Below are 19,821 nucleotides of genomic sequence, written 5' to 3'. Positions count from 1 at the left end.
CAAACACTGAGTGAAGGTGAGGAACTTAAATGATGAACAGCTGTGATGATGATGATGATGATGATCATGCTAGGCTACTTATACTTTTTTATTACTTAAGTACAATTTAAAGTTGTACTATTTTTACTTTTTCTCAAGTATATTCTCAGATACTTTTGATTAAAATTTTCACTGAGTATATCTGTACTTGTCAAAAGTCAAAGTCAAGGTTTGGCAAGTTCGGATGATGTCATCGATTCTAACAATATCACAACAACATCACTTAAATTAAATGTAGAGCGAAAGAAGAAATATAAAACTGAAGTTAAACATAACCAACAGAATCAGCTAATTAAAAAATATAAAATAAAATAAAATAAATGGAAGAAGAAAAAACTTTTTACAGTAAAACAATACATTTTAATACAGAAAAAAAGGTAGAAAGAAAAAAGAAGAATATCAAAATACATGATAGAAACATTTTGTTACACCAATTACAAGTGTTTTTATTACAACATTTGGCCCTGGACTAGGGTATTCTATTTGTCCATTCTATTGGCTCTATTCTATTTTGATAAAAAAAAAATGTGTGTTATTTCTGGTTTAAAGAAGTCATGTGACCTCTGTGTTTGTCAGACAGATTCAGTACTGGGCTTAAATGAAAGCCTAAAAGGTCCCCTTTCCAGCGATACCAAGCACCATATTATAGAATATTGACAATATCCCTGGCATGAGCCTAAACCAGATATACACCAGATTTCAAAAACTGAATTTATCTTAGGGGGTTAGTAACTTCATGAGCTGAAAAAAGTGACTTCGCTACCACCCCTGCACTGCTATCGTGATTTTTCTAATACTAGGGGTGTATACCTTGCCAAATAACAATGATAGCATTTTTCCCCCCGATGATACCGATCAACCCCCCTGGCTCATGGACTACATGTCTTTCGGAATTTTGAGAGTAGCCTACAATTCTATTGAGGTTCTGAGCCTGCTGATCAACTATTAGTGAAATCATCACAGATCCATTGATTTTGGTTGAATTTTTATGATTTTTTTCTGTGGAATGAGTATACTGTTTGGTGAAAAGAATGACATATTGACTGATGTCATAACTTGGGGGAATAGTTGATTGCCAATGAAGTAAAGATGAAAATATTGGAAAAAAGTGAGAAAACGCCTAATTTTTTGCATTAAATTGATGCAAAATCATGTAGAAATGTGTTTTAAGAGTTATTTTTTCAGTGGATGTTGTCAGCAAATGTGTTCTTTGTATCTGGAATGCATTTATTGACAGCCTACCAAACCCACTGAGGATTTGAGGGAAAAAATCATTTTTCACATTTTTCTGATAAAAAATAAATGGTGCATACACTAAAATGGCCACAATTTTTTTTCGCGATATTTCCGGCAGAGCAGACCCTCCAATTATTGGTTCTTAGGGTCAAAGTTAACAGAAAAAAACACAAATAAAAAGTATGACAGACCATGTCAGGTTCAACCCATTTTATTGAGCTTTTGAGACTTTGGCTCCCCGACTACTACACTGTTGAACAAGTCCAGTGTTCCTTAATAAAAATCTTTAATTTCTTAAATTACCCACAAAATAAAATGTCAGCTCCCCAGTTCACAAGCACTTTCACCATTCCACACAATTTTCGTTAGTTTTGATTATATATGCCTACATGAGCCTTGCCTATGAACTCGTAGAATTAGGACTGAGGCTAAAGTTTATGTGAATAAGGCTGCATTTGTAGATCAAAGCAGATTCATAATAAGTGTTTCTGTACAAGTGAATTAGTCCCATTTATTATTTAAATTTTTTTCATAAATTAGTTCATACAGTTGTTTGTTCATACATTGTATAAGAACTACATCAACACAAACACATGAATTATGAGGACTGATTGTATTGCTTTGTGGTTTACAGAGCACAACGTGATTTATTAAAAAAAAAAAAAAAAAAAACGGTCTTCTGGGACAGAAAGGCAGCTTTTCCACCTTTTGACCACAAGATGTCGTTAGTGTGCAACGTGTTTAAAAGCTTCGAGTAATGAACCATTTTATGATACAGTCGAGGGGGAAAGCCCCAGTGCTTCACAAAGCTTCAATTCACCATCACTAATATATACAACTTACAAGTGCTAACAGAGAAATGTAAGGGGGTAATCTGTACTCAAAGTTGTAAAACAGGCATTGGTCCAAACAATCAAACGAACACTCCAAAGATCAACAATCTACACTCTAGCAGCAGTTAACAAAATCAGGCAAGCAAAACACAGCATGTAAGCACAAAAGGCTAATAAAGCATGAAACAAAGGAGGCATTTATACACATCCAGGTGTCAGCTGATCAATCAGGGCATGGCACCAATCAGACTGCAGGAACCAATCCGGTCTTCTTCCTGGATAAAAACAAACACCTCCCACAATAGCATAAAAACACAGACAGACCAAAAGGGACGTAACAAATAATAATAATATTATATATATATATAAATATATATATATATATATATATATATATAAATATATATCTACCTAAAAACTACTGATACCTGAAAAACCGGAAAAGCACTGTATCTTTGCTCGATTTTATTTATTCGTACTGTGCTTGCAGTTTGATTATTTGTTCTTACTTTCTTTATTTTTATTTGGCAGTAGTATTTTTTTCCTAGCACATACGGAACCGTACCGAAACAGGGATTAAAACCGTGATACAAACTTAACCGTGAGTAATTTGAACCTTTACACCCCTAGTACATTTGAAAGTTCGCTTTGACAATCTGTTTCGCCTGATTTTGTTCAAAATTGTCAAATCAGTTTTTTCTTCGATTTCACTTGAAATATATCGAGGCATTTAAACTGAAATTTGCAACCAATGGCTCAAAAACAGTAAAACACTTAATGCAATTAATTTTTTTTAATACTTTTAAGATTTATGTGTTATATTTCTATTGATTGCAATATTTATTTATTTGCTTGTCCTAGTAAACCCATGTTTGCATCTCTGGAAGAAAAGACCGTACAAGCAAGGTACTGGTCAGCTTTTACACCCCACAGGTATTTACCTCCCTCCTCACATGAAATGTCAACTCAGCAGTGAAACAAATTAATCAGCAGCTGACAAAGAAGAGTAAATGAAGACTGAATGCTATCAGTTCAGTTTGAGCATGTTTTAACAATGAAGATAATATGGACCAAATGCATGAATAATATAAAAAAGAATAATGGCAACTTCAGTTTTAGGGGTGCAAACTCAATTCAGTGCTCTTGTTTGATTTCTATTTTTTTTTATTTTGAAATCTTAATTGTTGGTAAAGTGCTCCTTTGTTCCTTATTTTTTTATAATGCTGTAAAATATTTAGGCTACATGTTTAAATGTATTAAACAAATATAAGATGAATTATTGCAAATTAGTTTCTGCTGTTGAGTTGAATATTTGGTATTGGTATTGGTATTGGTACTGGTATTGACACACTATTACTGAGAGAGAAGTGAGTTTCAATGTATCCCCTGTGATTTCCTTTACTTGCCATCTTGTCTTTATCCCAAAAAAAATAAAAAATAATAATAATTAATGCTGAACTTCAAATCTCGCTGGCAGCCACATTCTCATTTCCATTATGGGACGTCCCTTTACCAACAGTCACTGATGGTTTGTCAGTATGATTAATGAATAAGGAATTTTCACCATTATCACCCTGTAATAAAACACAGATTCATAGAAATTAACAAGATTAATGTCACAAAAACACAAATAAATACAAGAGACCGGGAATAGTTTTTTCCCCTCATATTTGAGGAATGTACAAAGGCTTTTTCCCCCAGAAAATATTAAAATGTCCTAAATGTGGGATTTTTCACTTCATAAATATAAATATAATTTAGTTTATGTGGAGGTCATTGTCACTGGCTCAACTGTGAAGATCTGCATCCATGGAGAAAATAATAACGGATAAGAAAATTAAACTGTTTGTTGTACATTTATGTTACACTCAGACCAGATTAATTAGAGATTAATTAGATTAATTTAAATAGAGAACTATTTTCGTAACTTGAAATAAAATAAAAAATTTACTGAAATAAAATATAAAAAACATTTAAACATTTCTCATTTAGTTTAACTTGATGCACTAAAATAACTAAAACTGAAATAAAAATTCATAAAAACAAATAACACAATTTAAATGACAAAATCCCAAACGAAATTACTAAAATTGTAACTAAAATGAAAGCAGAAAATATAAACAAATATATAAAATATAATACAAAATATTAACAAAAACTTTAATAGTATCTGAGTAGTACTAAAACCATTTTTGTTAATGGAAATTATTATTTAAAAAAACTACTTTATATTACTTTAAAAAAAAAACTTATTATATTTCAACAAGTTGATAAGGAAATACTTGTCATTTTCATTTTGTTTAACTTGAACTACAGATATAACAAACTAAAATAAATATTAATAAAAAACTTTGTAGATCAGGGATGGGCAACTGGCGGTTCAAATGTCTTTTAATACTGGAGCACTCGGATGGCCAATTTTAAAACAGTAAGTAATGGAAAGATTGCGTTCAGATTATGTTAATACTAAATCAAATCAGAAGAGTTCGCAATTTCCAGCCGATCCCTATATTAATTACAGCGTTGGTTGTGCACGCTAAAATTAAAATAATTAAAAATCGTGAAGAAAAAAAAACATTTCAATTTGACAATGAAATTCGTGTTTTTCAGTCATGATGGTAACCGGATTCTATTTTTTTACCAAGTTCAAGATGCCACCCATATGTTTGGTTTGATGGGAAAACGGGTTTGATGAGCACTGCTCACAAACGAGAAGTGTGAAAGATACACTGGCGACACTTGACGGTAAAATGCATAGTCCACAAAACCTTTTTGCCAAATGCATGACAGCACTGAATTATGTTCATATAAATGTATAAAAATAATATTTTTATTAATGATAATATGTGGATATGGATTATGGTAATAACATTTGGATAAGCACTTTTTAACCGTTCCCTGAGGTTGAGTTGAGAATGTTCTCAAGACTTGTAATCAAAAATAGCACACCTGTACATTAGTTTGTTGCAAAATTACAGACAATGCAAATGAGAAGTTTACATTTGCTTGATGGGGTTGCTTGTCTGAAAACAAAGTTTACAATTTGTAGTTTTATAGTTAATATAGTTCAATCTTTAAAAACGAATTACATTAATTATACATTGATTTCCCTCAATAAAAAGTAAATTGAATGAGACGGTGTAAAAGGTGTGAGTGTGGATTAGTAATTTGGCCGTCGTCACTGTCGAAGTTGCCCATCCCTGATATAGACATTAAAAAACGACAAAAACACAACTTAAATTAAAATTAAATATATTAAAATAATAACAAATTCAAACTTAATAAAACAATCTCAATTATACTCAAATAACACTGCATAACACCTTACTAATATAAAACTGTATTCATCCCACTGTTCTCGTATTGAAACATCTGAGCACTGAGAATGTGTTGTAAATTCAGTTGTTTGCAGGCGGACAGATTCAGTGCTCATATCTCACCTGATGGCCATTGAGCTGCGGCCTGGGTTCTGTTTGAACAATTAATCACATATTACTTTGGTTAATTATATAGAATAGAAATAGAACAACAATAGAAATACACATTTTACATATTATAAAGTTGTTGTTTTTTTCCATACAATAAACCTAATATTTCCATCTTGTTAAATCAGCTGTTTGTAATACTCACTTTTTTTACGCTTACGATAGTAAATCACTGCAGCAGCAACAAGCAGAACAACAGCAGCACTTATTCCTGCAGCAGCTCCTGGAGACACACCTGAACCTGGAACAGCTGAAGACAGACATCATTATTACTAGAGAGAATGATAATCCATGCAGTATTTAACAATGTATCTTTATAACTTTCCACATTGGGCATCAGTTGTATATTGATAAATAGTGTCCTCTGGTAATTTTTTTATGTCCACAAGCTAAAACAGCATTAGTGTGAGCTCAACTGGAAACAGCAGTGTTCACAGGGAAAAATGTCTAATTTTAAGCCTTTTTCACTGTAAATAGCGTTACCACTTGGAGGTGTTAGAGACCTAACAGTATATTTTATTATTCTGAAAAGCTGCACTTTTTCAAACAGGCCACAATGAAAACAATAATACTGAACTGTAATTTTAAAAGTAGAGGGAACAGGCATTGAATAAAAATATACTCACCCATGACAGTTAATACAGGCAATTTTCTGCTAATACTGAATCTGCTGCTGTTGATCTGTAGTTTATAGAGTCCAGTGTCTGTGTTTCTGGTGTTTGTGATGGTCAGAGATCCAGTCTGATGATCCAGCTTCAGTCTGTCTCTGAATCTCTCTTTACACTGAACATCTGTACAGATCTTACTCTGATCTCCAGTTATTTCAGCAATACGAGTGTCATTAAAATACCACGTCATCACATCATTTGGGTTTCTTACACCAGAATCAAAAGTAACAGATTCTCCCTCCTTCACATCTCGTTCAGCAGCAGGGACATCTGAAACACAAACCAACAGATGCTGGAGGATCTTTTGCTGAAAAAAAACTCAACAACAAGATAACTGATCTATTAATCATAATACAACAAAGACATGAAAACTACTTCATATATGCTTATAAACACATACTTACTGTACAACTAAAACCCAATAATTATGATGATTAGATACATTTAAACAGATCAAATGAAAAGATGATCAGGGATTAAATTATGAGAAATCGTCTTCTTCGCCAGAATAAAACTAACAGATAACACTAATGGATCACCAATTAAAAGACATTAGTTTTAAATCATTATGTTCTGTTTAATGATGCTGGTAAAGACAAAAAGCAAACACAATGTGATTTAAACACATATAACCTGCTTTTAAACATTCATTAAATGACTCACCACGAACAGAAACACTGAAGATGTTTCCACTCGTCTTGCCACTGTTGATGATCAGTAGTTGATAAACTCCAGTGTCTGTGTTTGTGATGTTTGTGATGGTCAGAGATCCAGTCTGATGATCCAGCTTCAGTCTGCCTCTGAATCTCTCATCACCATCTTTACACTGAACGTCTGTACAGATGAAACTGAGATCTACATTGATTTGAGCTATACGAGTGTCCTTAAAATACCATTTAATATCTTCTTGTGGGTTTGTTGTAACACCAGTGTTTAGAGTGACTGAATCTCCCTCCATCACAGACACTAGCACTTCATCTCCACCAACACCAGACAAACCTGAAGAAGAAATAAAGAGTTAATTATTATAATTCAAACTGGTATAAAGGGGCAAAAATGTACCAATCGGAGGCAGGAGAGTCAATTTCACTGGGAGTTATCAGTTTTCTTGTTGATTGTTTGCTTTGTTCCAAAACAGGGACTTAAATTGTTACAAATGTTTTATTTTCTTCCTGGATCATTTTGCCTTCAGAAGGCAACATTTCAAAGCGTACCTCATAGCATCATCACCCACATATGAATTATACTATACAGTAGCTTGGTTCTTTGGTCTGTTGGGTCAGATTGCTTTCTCACCACAACAGAAACGCTCCAGAGTTTGTTTTCGTTCAAGCAATCTCAGACTTTACTGTGGATCCGAGCGCCACTGCTGAGTTCATATATGTCGATATCCACCGAACGAAGGGAGAAAACTTGACCGGTTCTGAAACAAATGCTCCAAATCAGCCAACTGTAAAAACTTTCTAAGATTTTGATACAACACTGGACCCATTCATGTCAATACTACCATAGTACTGATAGTACTTGTATTTTAATTTACATACACAGCAGCTGAATGTTTTTTTTTTTTTTTAAAGCAAGATATGGAATTAAGTATGGACTGTGTAAGGCTCGCCTGGACATTTGTTTTGGAACCTGGTGCGTTTTCGTCCTTAGTTTGGTTTGTTTAGGCATGTAAAAAGTTTAAACATGGAAATTGAGCTCGGCCCAAGATCGTGTGACTGAGGAGTGTTCACCAGAACGCAATTCGACCCAATGGACCACGCTGCATCATAATTCATAATGGGAAATTATTCATTATGTATTATAATTTATTAATAATAATTAATAATGAATTATTATTATAAGTTATTATAATTACCTATTCTAATGGATCAATTCTTTTACATGATCCATGTTTTAGGGAGGTTTGGTCAAAGAACCAGGATCCCGACTGGCCGCTCAGTTCAACCAGCCACTATTAGGCTCAGAATATACCTCTCTCGCTGCAGGTAAATACATTATTTTATTTATAATAAGACTTACATACACTGTATGTCACTGTCATGTCACTAAAGAACAGTTCTGATTTTATTGTTGTTTACACAATCATGTTGCAGCATTTTACATGGCATTATATATTTTTAAATCTTTACTTTTGGTATTTTATATGGTCTGTTGGTGTAGCAGCATCACCCAGAAAAAAAATCATAACAATTTAAGTCCCTGGAACAAAGCAAATGACCTACAGGCCCGAAAAGTGGCAATAGTCAGTGAAAAATATATACTGTAATTTTAGCCATTATAAAAGTATTAGTAATAATAATAAAAGCAAAACGGAATTTAAAATAGAACGTTGAAAAACTTTAATCAGAAACAATAGCCTATTAACCGGGAGCCTGTACCATATTTATAAATTGTAAATAAATAGCATAGTGGGGCTACTGTTCGTTTACGTGAATACCGTCAAGAGCATGCCAAACCTGTAGGTGGCAGTGTAACGAGAAGCTCAAGCCCACGTTAGCCAATCAGAATCCCGAAACATAGGTCGCACTTTTGAAAGCACGTGCAAGTTCTGTCGCCGGCTGCCTAGGCTAAAACTCAAAACTCCGTTTTTCTCATTTACATGCAAACGAAGGTTTCCAAAATCTCCACTCTAGCCGGAGGTTTTAGAAAGAATCGTTTTCAGAGGCGAATTCCCCGTTTGCGTGTAAACGAAGGGAAATGTGTCCGTTTTTCAAAATAACCATATCAAAAGCGATCTTTGAAAGATCATCTTTCTCTAACACGTGTCGTGCTAATGGCCATAGCCATGTAGGCTATCTGCTGTGCTTTTTATGTCCCTTCCACCCTCAGAAACGTGTCTAAAACTAAAACAGATTTTCACTCCTCACATAAAACAGCATCAGTTAAGAAATAACAAATGGACTTATGTCAAGTGTAACACAAAAACTGACAGAACATAAATGAGATCGTGACAAATGCATGTCTTACCGAGTAGGACAAAAACACATAACTTCCACGAGACGTCAGAATTCATTTTCACTGCAGTTCGTCGTGGGTGCGATGCAAATCAATTAATGGTAATAAAAGCTTTATGAAAGAAAGAAAGCTTTATGTTTTGTTCCCGAAGCCAGAGCGCAAAAACGAAAGCAAACGAAACTATTTCGCGCATGCGCTGTTGTACGTCCGCTGACACTTTTATTATTATTATTATTTAATTCTTTTTATTAATGCCATGAACCAGAATACAATGAGACATAATAATTCAAAGTAAAACAAAAATACAAAGTAAATAAAGTAAAAAAAAAAAAACTGTGCCAGAGGACAAGAAAAAATTTATTACAAACAACAGAAAAAGGGTGCTACTTTATACAACATCATACCTGCTTATAATGTCATAAGCTCTAATTGACGTTTTACTTGTACAATTACACAAAACAAAACAATAAAGCTTAAAATCATTTTTAAAGCAAGAACAGTTTGGTTTGGAGTCATAATGATTCCATTTCATTTTATGAATGTGAAGCTTTCCCATAAATATTAACAATTGTATGTAACAAAAGTATTCCTTATCTTTCTCAATCCCATGATCATTGAAGTGTATCATTCTGTCAGATCCACTCAGCTGCAAATCAATGTTCACGTCCACGCTGACACTGATCCTGATGCAAGTCGACGTAATACGTCACAAGGAGAGACTGGTTCACTTCGCCTCTCAAGCTTCAAAAAGTAAATAAAAGGCATCATAAAAGTATTCTGTAGGTTATGAGTAGAGCAGTTTAATCAGATTAAAAGTTTCATGGCACAATCAATTTATGAACATATTTAATTTAAACTATTCATATGCAAACATTGATCAAAGCACAGAGCTCATCAAATATGGTACATGGAATCTGAAGTTTTGATGAACAAGAACCAATGAACAAGAGTTTTTTTTTTTTTTTTCTCACACTTCAAATAGGCTAAGTCTTTTTTTAACATTTTATGTAGACTTTTAATGGATGGACAAAATATGAGAATATTAAAATATCTTTATTTGTGATCCCAAGATACACAATAGTCTTATAGGTTGGAATGACATGAGTGAGTAAATGATTTTAGGCTGAGAATTTATATTTTGGGATGAACTATCCCAAGAATCAAACATAAAAAATACTTTAATGCGACAAATGATTTAGATAATTTATTAAACAAAACCCTGGTTTCACAGACGAGGCTTAAGCCTAGTCCCAGACTATAAATATAAATATCGGATAGGGAAAGCTCTGGCTTCGTGTGGATGTGGCCTAAAATGCATGTTTGAGAGCAACTTGTAAGCAAGTAATTTTTTTTTTATTTTTTGTCTCAACATGCACACCTGTAATGTTTTTTTTTTTTTTTTTTTTTTTTATCAAGGCATATTTATGAAAGCTACTTAATGTCCTATAACTAAGGCCTAGCCCTGCTAAATTAAAGCTTAATGTATCATGGTGTTTTTATAGTTATTATAGGAGCCAAATGTGGTGATTGTTCAACCACTAGATGGCGGTGTGCAGCAGTGGTGTTGGTGTAGTTCACCTGTTCATATCACATGATATTTAAACTTCCCTTGGGTTGTATGAAGAGACAGGCGGTGGGAACATATGCTTCTTCTTACCATAGATCCACTGCTTTTAAACTCTGTGAGATATACATTTCATTAAATGGACAACAAAGCATTTTGAAACGGATATCACTGCGTGAACATTGTTTATTCCAAACTATGAGTGAAGAACATCTTGCCATCTCGCCCTGGCTGGCTTATAGGAAAGCCACTGCAGTTATTTCATTATGAAAATTATCTTTTAAAACAGTAACAACGGATTTAAATGAAAACATTATTAAATAAATTAATTACACCTTAATAAAGTGTATATTTCTTTTAAAACATGAAACAGTGAATCTAAACTTTCAGGGAATCATGTTTTGCATTATTCAGGTTTTTCTTCCTCTGTCAAACAGTTTCTCGTCAGGTTTCAATGTTTCTGTTGATTAAAGAGTAAAAGGTTATATTCCTGTTCATAATGTAGCAGCATTTTTTTCACTGGTATGATATATATTTAGTGTTGAGAGATGATCAGCCATCAATCTGTTTATCAATGATTCATGATGGGTAAGTTTGACCTCTGACTCCTATTTGACTTTTTGATGGAGTAATTAGGCTATTATTATTTTTTTGACTGTAAAGCAGTTTTGTGAGGGCATCAACTGTGAGGTTCATAACAGCAGGACAAGAAGAAACTCTTCACCTACAAACTGAACAAAGATGAAACAAATGGCCACATAGAAGATGCTTGTCCACTAACAGATCAAAGCACATTTCTGAAGAAAAGCGACCGCAGCAGTTTCAGTTTGACTGTGAGTGTCACACCTCTGTACGACTGCAGTGTGAGATGGCAGATGTTTTTAGGCTACTATTTGCAACTTATGAATTATTATAAAACCGTTTAAACATCCACAAGAATTATTGAATCATGAGATTTAGGTTGACTAATCTAATATTCATGCAATTTACCTTTCTTGTTTTACATATTTACCAGTCAAAAAAACTACAATTATTATTTTATATTTGATATATGTTAAATGATAAAACTAAAGAATGTTTTCCACTATTAAAAACAATTCAAGTCTGAATAAGAATCAGGAGAGCATTTATACGTAACTATGTATCATGCGTAAAGAGTGTGTGCTAGGAGGGTCAAACTCCGTCGTGGGAGGATTCACACACCAGATGAACAGATCAAGTGTTTTAGGCGGATAGTCTTATTAGATTTCACTGAACAACTGTAGAAAATGGTTTGCACACTTGTTTTGTTCTGTTTGTGCTGGTGGTGTTTGACTGGTAAGTTATAAAGTATTTTTTATGATTTAATGTATTCCCGTTTGAGTAATAAAGCCACTACTGTTCAAATTAGTCAGAGGAGTTTCATTTGCTGTTCTTCATATAAATCAAATCAAGCGGAGATATTATTGTGGGATAGGCTTTATTCATAGTTCAGGTATTTTTCAGGGACTGTCTTTCAGTGAGACAGTTTTCTAAAAGTGTCCAGCAGAATTTAAAGTATAGTTTTCACCTGGCTGTAATTAACTTGTCATGTAACTCCACATATTTATTTTGCTCTAAGCAGATATCATATTAAAGATCAAATTATTAGCTCTCACAACCATCTGTAAATGTCCTTTTCTTTTGTTTGGGATGTCAGTTCACGTTTAATTACACACTAGAACTTGTAAACCAACAAGAGCCGTAATTTATCCCTGAACCTTCATCAGGTGTGTTTGGTGATTCAGTGTCAGTGATGGAGGGAGATTCTGTTACTCTAAACACTAATGTTACTAAAATACGTAAAGATGAAGACATACTGTGGAAATATGGAGCTGAAAACTCTCTGATAGCTCAAATCAAGAGAGAGAAACATTTCTTCCCTGATGAGAGATTCAGAGACAGACTGAAGCTGGACGATCAAACTGGATCTCTGACCATCACAAACACCACAACTGAACATGCTGGAGTTTATCAGCTACTGATAAGTGGAGCGAAACGTTCAACAAAAACATTTAATGTCTCCGTCTATGGTGAGTAAAAAGATAATTTGCTCTGACCTTCAAATTTTCTTGTTTTATTAATAAAGGAATATATCGGGTTTAATCAACAGCATTTGTGGTATAATGTTGATTATATCAAAAAATTACACATCCCTTGTTTTGTTTTTGTCACAATTAAAACTTGTGCATTATTTGTGCTGTAAAACAGTTAAAATTATTATTTTACTCTTTGTAAAAACAAATTGTATCATTAGAAAAAGAGATATTTCACACTAAAATCAAGTTAACACTCACATTATTTATGTTTTTAGCTGACTGAGTATTTTTATGTTTACATTACGGCTTCATTCACTTCCAATGCAAGTGGTAATATTTGTTTCTGGTAATCATTATAATTTATGCTAAATACTAAATTGTACTGAACCTTAATTTCTTTAACTATTTACATACTGAGGAGATTTATCATTTTATAGTTAGAGATAACCGAAACACTCCACTCCGAATATAAGATTGTTGTGTAGATTTACTCCTTTTTATAATTTATTCTCTCATGTTTTTGCAGCTCGTCTGCCCACTCCTAACATCACCCGAGATTATTCTCAAAATCTTTCTTCATCAAACCAGAATTGTTCATTGGTGTGTTCAGTGTTGAATGTGAGTGATGCGACTCTCTCCTGGTATAAAGGAATCAGTGTATTGTCCAGCATCAGTGTGTGTGATCTCAGCATCAGTCTCTCTCTACCTCTGGAGGTGGAATATCAGGATAAAAACACCTACAGCTGTGTGCTGAACAATCCCATCAGCAACCAGACCACACATCTGGACATCAACACACTCTGTCACACACACTCAGGTACGATACTGGTGAATATTAGTGATTATTTACTGAACTGATCGTTTTGACACAAAAATACTTATCAGCATTATCTCTCAGTTCTGTTTGCGATCAGACTGACAGATTCATTTTGTCCACTATAGATCAGGACCTGCCCTGGTTTTACATCGTCCTGATCTCTTCTGCTGGATCTCTGATGATTGTTGTTATAGTTGTGATCTTCTGTATCTGCAGGAAATGTAGAAAAACAGGTGAGGAATTCAGTTATTACCTACAAATATTAACTACAGTTAATGCTTTTGAAACATATATGAACACACACACATACAGCATATACCGGTCAAAACATTACTATTTTTACCCCTGGTTTCACAGACAGGGCTTTACCAATAGACTCATACATTAAGTTTTTGACTGGAATAAATATTTGTAAGAATCTGACTCCGAGTCTGTCCACCTTGGTGAGTTGAGACAAGAGGCAAAGTTATGGGTGGTCATATGACAACGAGCATTTCCTTTAAAGAAAACTTTGGAAAATATCGAATTTCCAAGATGTTAAGTCCTAGACTAAAATGTAAGTCTGAGCTGTTTCCACTGAAATAAACTTGCACTGACTGATCTTAAAAATATATCAGTGCCTTTTTAGTTTTAAGATGCACATCGGTAATGTTTTTTTCTAAGCATGTTTATAAAAATTACTTAAATGTCCTAATTGATCTATGGTCTAATCCTGGCTTAGTCTAAGCCCTGTCTGTGAAACCGGGCCTTAATGTTTTTGGAAGAAAAACATTAGCCTGCATTTACTTGATAAACATACGGAAACAAATAATAATATTGTGAAATATTATTACAATTTAAAATAATGATTTTCTATTTGAATATACTTTAAAATACACTTTATTTCTGTGATCAAAGCTGAATTTTCAGCATCATTACTCCAGTCTTCAGTGTCACATGATCCTTCAGAAATAATAATGATTTATTATTATCAATGTTGTGTAAGGACCACCCATTGGCCCAACAACGGAATCCAACGGCCTGGCGAAGGTATAATGCGCTCCAGTGAAGTTCACTTAATTTATTGGAATTTAGTATTAGTAGCCTATTACTTTAGCTCTATGCGTAATCTGACTCCAATTTCAAATGATAATCAAATTTAGATTGTGTTTCTGAATAGAAAATAATCATAAATATTGATTATGAATTAATTTAGATCTTTGATTATTCTGGGCATCTCATAATTTCAAATATTCGTTCATTACGGACCTAGTGTCGCTTTGAGACGTCACGTCGCGAATGTGCGCTCACGATCACAAACTAGCCAGTCCTGAAATAGTCAGAGGGTGCAGTGCAAGTATTTTACCCTATGCAGCCGCTCACTACAGACCCATAGGTGTCATTTTTTATAATATTTGCAGCGTACAACCTGCTAGGTCAGGGAATAGTCAGAAATCAGAAGGTCTTCCTAAGATGTGCCCAATGCTCCATTCATAGTGCCTCCAGTTTGATCTATCCTGGACAAAGTTTGCGGAAACACCAGACTACACATTTAATCTACTAAAATGAATGATTTCTAAAACTTCAGAATAAATCAAGATGTAACATTTATTTGTCAGGTAAAAATGTATCATGCCAATTACAGAAGTAAATTATTAAAAGCCAATTCAGAAAAATACATGACATCATTTACTCAAAGATGACTCTAAAAGTAAGTAATGTTTCCCTGACTGAGACACACAGTGATGTGTCAGGGCTTTCCAGCAGGAAAACACTGAAACATCACTATGGGGGATGATCCTGGTAAAGGGTCCCAAAGACTGCTCTGATACCCATCCTTAAATACCCAGAGGAGAAAGAAAGGGTTATACAAATATTGTTTAGAGTTGTTTGGCCAATCCATGTACCCCAGGGGGTAGCACCTGGTTTCAGGAGATATCTTAAAGAGATATCCCCCAGAGAGGAGAAACAGGATTCTCCTAAGTTCTCAATCTTTCTCATTAAACCAATGACTGCAATGCAATTAAGACCATTTTACCAATCGCACTGAGACACTTAAATGAAAAGGAAAAACAACATATTCACAAGATACACCATATGTGTTATATAGACATTCTTAATGAACTTTCAGTGCCTTGAGGAAGGAGGGAGGGGGGGATAAGTTGAAGTCAGACAAGGGGACAAGGAGATAAGTTTGGGCAGGACAAGGTCCTGTGCTCTGTCTTTGCTATCTGCTGTCCAGGGTGCATTTTATGGCTTTATTGCAGGGTGCGTTTTGTTTTAGCAGGAAAATCAGTTCTTACAGTTGGAAACAGTCGTGCTGCTTCATATTTTTTTATAACATGTGATACTTTTTTTTAGGATTCTTTGGTTAATAAAATGTTAAAAACAGAACAGCATTTAATTCAAAATATATATATATTTTTTACGATATAAACTACTGTTCAAAAGTTTGGGGTCAGTAATTTTTCAGCAGTTCTTTCTTTTTTTGAAAGAGATTAATTCAGAAAGGATAAATTGATATAAAGATTTATATTGTTAGAAAATATTTATATTTTGAATAAATGCTGTTCTTTTTAACTTTTTATTCAACAATGAATCCTGAAACAGTATCACAGGTTGTGATTATTGTTAATGCAGTCCAGTCACGGGAGGAAGACAGAACTGATTCAGCTTTGTGTAAACCAACAACACGACAAAAGGTAAGATCATTCTGGACTGTTGCAGTCAGTCTGATTGAAGTTTGCAGATGATCAGTGAACAGACGTGTCAGCAGATCAAAGCAAAGTTTTTATGCTATCTGTATGCATGCACTTTTTGCACCTTTGTGTCACTGCTAACGGTCAGTTTTTCCATTGTGCAGGGCTATTCTCATTTCAAATCAGAAGCACAAAACAAAAAAATTGTAACACTTTAGTTTAGGGTCCAAATCTCACTGATAACTAGTTGCTTATTAGCATGCATATTACTAGCATATTAGCTGTTTATTAGTACTTAATAAATATTAAAACATAAAATGCATTTTATTTTTTTTTAAACAGTAATAGGTAACACTTATGTTAGGACATATGTTACATGTACTTACCATAGTAATAACAGTAAATTATGCATAATTACATGCAACTAACCCTCAACCAAACCCTAATCCTACCCTAACCCTATAGTAAGTAGCCTACATGTTGTTAATTAATATTACTCAGTATTTAAATATATAATTACACTGTAACAATTACACCTTAAAATAAAGTGTAACCCAGTAATATATTAACATTAATAAATTATTATACATTAAAGGGTTAGTTCAAAAAAATGTAGGCAGAATGTGATCTCACAGCCGTAGTCACCACTCACATTTAATAATTTTTTTTCCATACAATGAAAGTGAAGTCCCTAACTTTCTTCCTAGTGTTTTTAAAGCAACTCATGCTAAATCTTTTATGAGTTGAAAACGTATCTATTGTTTGCTGCGAGGTCAATAAGACTGTGCATGTGGTGCCTCCAGGTGCGATGAGGTCTTTTATTTTTTTCTTTGCCTCCGAAAATATATTTTTCAACTTGTAAATCTGCTTAGAACACTTGCGCTGAAACAATGGGCGAGTTTACATTTTTTGTCCCGGCACTTTTTGAGCAAATTGTGTTGGATTTATTTGTAAACAACAAAAAAGATTCTTCTAACTGATTTCCATAGTACAGTCAGTGGTTCTCAACTCCAGTCCTCGGGACACACTGCTCTGCACATTTTGAATGTCTCTCTTATCGGACACACTAATTTCAATTCATGGAGTCTCTACCAGCGAGCTGATGATCTGAATCAGGTGTGTTAAATAAGGCAGACATATAAAATGTGCAGAGCAGTGTCCTGAGGACTGGAGTTAAGAACCACTGCCATAGTAGATACTGGATCAGCTCATTACATGTCTTGCTCTGAGTTCTGCCAGCTGTCCACATTCACCAGTTCTGTTACTGCGTCCCAATTCAGAGGCTGCACCCTTTAAAGGCCGGTTGCATCACCGCGGCACGACGGAGGCTGTCCCAATTGCCAGATTTCCAGTGTCCTACCTATAATTAATTTGGCTGGACAACTAAAAATTCTCAGTCCCACACTCTATAGCGAGTTAATGGCGTTTGCCTTATAGGGCAGTGGCATGAAAGACGGATGGATGGACTGCAATAATCAGTACTACAAACCATGTCTTTCTTTCTGTGGAAGAAAAGCACATGCTAAAAAGCCTTGGCTTAATATTTTTAGCTATATAAAATTGGATTTATCCAATCATTATAATGCGTTTTGACTAATTTCTACATTTTATTAAAAGCTGTATTAAACTAATTTCAGAGATGTAATTCTGCCAAATACAGATTGTTTATGAAAGATTACACATTTAAGCATTAGAATAATCTCTGTATTGGTCATTGCACAATTAGTTTACCTGGTTATAAAAATAAAACCTAAAAAGAACCTTCCCAGAACTTTCCCTGAAAGTTATTTTTAGGTTTATACAAAAAAGCCTCCCTGCTACGTTCTGTGAAGGTTAGTTTTTGGTTACAGTAAAAGAACCTACCTTATTTGGTTCCCAAAAAACTGACCAAGTGGGAGTGTTGTGTGCTGGAACTGGGCTGTTCCGTGTGAAACTCAGAGCGTGACGTTTGGAAGTGAAGAGAAAAACAAAGCAAGTAAAAAGAAAATAAAAGTACAGTGAAAAAAGTGTCAGAGAGAGTAAAAAACAGATAACATTTTAAACTATAAATAATTCACACTCATTTTATACCATTAGAATTTCACTGGAAAGTAAAAACAATAAAGTTGTTACTCATGTTGTGCTGAAGTGTGTCCTCGATCTGCAGCGTCTCTGCGGTTCATCATTATCTGAGCTGAGATGCAGCTTTAGCAGACGTTGCTTTAGACGAGCTGCAACAAGTGTCTCTGCTGTTGCTTTAGTGTGAAAGACAGTCATTCTCAGAGCAGGCTTGTGAAAAAACCTTCAGAACTTCAACTGTTTGATGATTTAACGGTTTAAAAAGTCCTGTGATGAATTGATGTCATTTATCACAAAGGTCCTGATTGAGTTTGTGTTTCCTTGCAGAAATCAAAGACGGACACTGTGTATGAAAATGTTCCCAAAAAGCGATGATCAAATACTGTATTTATCCACCAGAACTGATGTTAAAGCTCACACCTGACTAACAGCTTTGGTTTTGTTCACATTTATTATGTTTCCTTCTGTCTCTCTTTTGTTTTTGCTCTTATCACATCTTTTATTTCATCTGTGTAAAATAAACCTCTCAGCCTGACTTTTCTGTCTGTCCCACCTTTTAAGATTCCTCTCTCCGGTCTGTGTAAACTAGCTGACCTTGTACAAGGGAGGAGTTGTTCTTGTTCCTTCACACATCACTTTTTATCCAATGTACTTTCCATGTGTGTGTGTGTGTGTTTGTGTGTGTGTGGTTCTTGGAAACCAGCCCATATAGGAGATCTGGATTTGTCCATATAGGAAATCTGCTTCCAAGACATTTGGACACATTTGTAGATGGACTTGTTTTTCTCTTCGTCCTACATTCTATATGATGTAATGTATATTCTCATTGGACGATTGCTACACCACCCCTTGACAATGTATAAGCAAACGTGCAGAAAATAAAGCTGAAGAAGTTTTGTTAACGGAGAATCGTCTCCAAGTTCCTGACTCTTTTTAATGGGCCCATGCATTCTTGAGTGAAAGAAGCGATGAGAATTTTGGTTCGAGGTCATGGTGCAAAGGACCCTAGGTTGAAATTACTCTGAACCATCTCTTCAATTTGGTGGTTCATAAACAGTAGCATCCAGCCCCTGCGTCTCAATGTCCATACTATCCATCCAAAACAGTATGTGAGATTAAAATAAGTGTGTCCAAAAGATTGGATTCCTTTATATAATCTGATTTCAGATTCCTTCTTTCCCTTTTGAACAACCCATTTTCAAGATTTGATCCAATCCGATAACCAAAATCCGATCATGAACAACTGGCCCTAAATGATCTGTCACCCTCTCATTTGTCTTATTAAAAGAAAATAAGCCAACAAGATGTCTCAGGTCCACAAAAATAAATAAAAAACGCTCTTTGTCTCAGCCTATCACGGTTAAAGGCAAGAGGTGATTGTGCATTTGCAATAGTCGGGCCTGGGCTATGGAATGGTCTCCCCTT

General features: G+C 34.5%; 2 protein-coding genes across 3 annotated transcripts; one reads left to right on the top strand and one right to left on the bottom strand.

Moving 5' to 3' along the window:
* Positions 1-326: 326 nt before the first annotated feature.
* Positions 327-10,075, bottom strand: LOC311085765 (uncharacterized protein). The gene is made up of 6 exons (XM_084118391.1): positions 9,235-10,075; positions 6,925-7,260; positions 6,220-6,531; positions 5,739-5,843; positions 5,549-5,577; positions 327-3,682 (listed from the first exon to the last, which is right to left on the bottom strand). Exons 1-6 carry the CDS (start codon positions 9,278-9,280, stop codon positions 3,569-3,571), a joined length of 942 nt encoding a protein of 313 aa, XP_083974517.1. The 5' UTR covers positions 9,281-10,075; the 3' UTR covers positions 327-3,568.
* Positions 10,076-11,928: 1,853 nt separating this feature from the next.
* LOC311084170 (SLAM family member 5-like) lies at positions 11,929-19,302 on the top strand. Of its 2 annotated transcripts, none has more exons than XR_014606448.1 (6): positions 11,929-12,103; positions 12,535-12,837; positions 13,370-13,660; positions 13,786-13,893; positions 15,927-16,341; positions 18,724-19,301. XR_014606448.1 is itself a non-coding variant. In XM_084116076.1 (6 exons), the coding sequence occupies exons 1-6, from the start codon at positions 12,055-12,057 to the stop codon at positions 18,769-18,771; spliced, it is 891 nt and encodes a 296-aa protein (XP_083972202.1). In that variant the 5' UTR covers positions 11,929-12,054; the 3' UTR covers positions 18,772-19,302. The 2 variants fall into 2 exon arrangements, 1 of the variants encoding a protein (XP_083972202.1); XM_084116076.1 differs by having other exon boundaries at positions 16,250-16,341; positions 18,724-19,302.
* The last annotated feature ends 519 nt before the right edge of the window (positions 19,303-19,821 follow it).

Source organism: Abramis brama (genome assembly GCF_963993115.1).
Source record: "Abramis brama genome assembly, chromosome: 6".
NCBI classification, from domain to species: domain Eukaryota; kingdom Metazoa; phylum Chordata; class Actinopteri; order Cypriniformes; family Leuciscidae; genus Abramis; species Abramis brama.
Note: the sequence above shows the minus strand (reverse complement) of the source record. Positions and strands in the feature narration are given on the sequence as shown.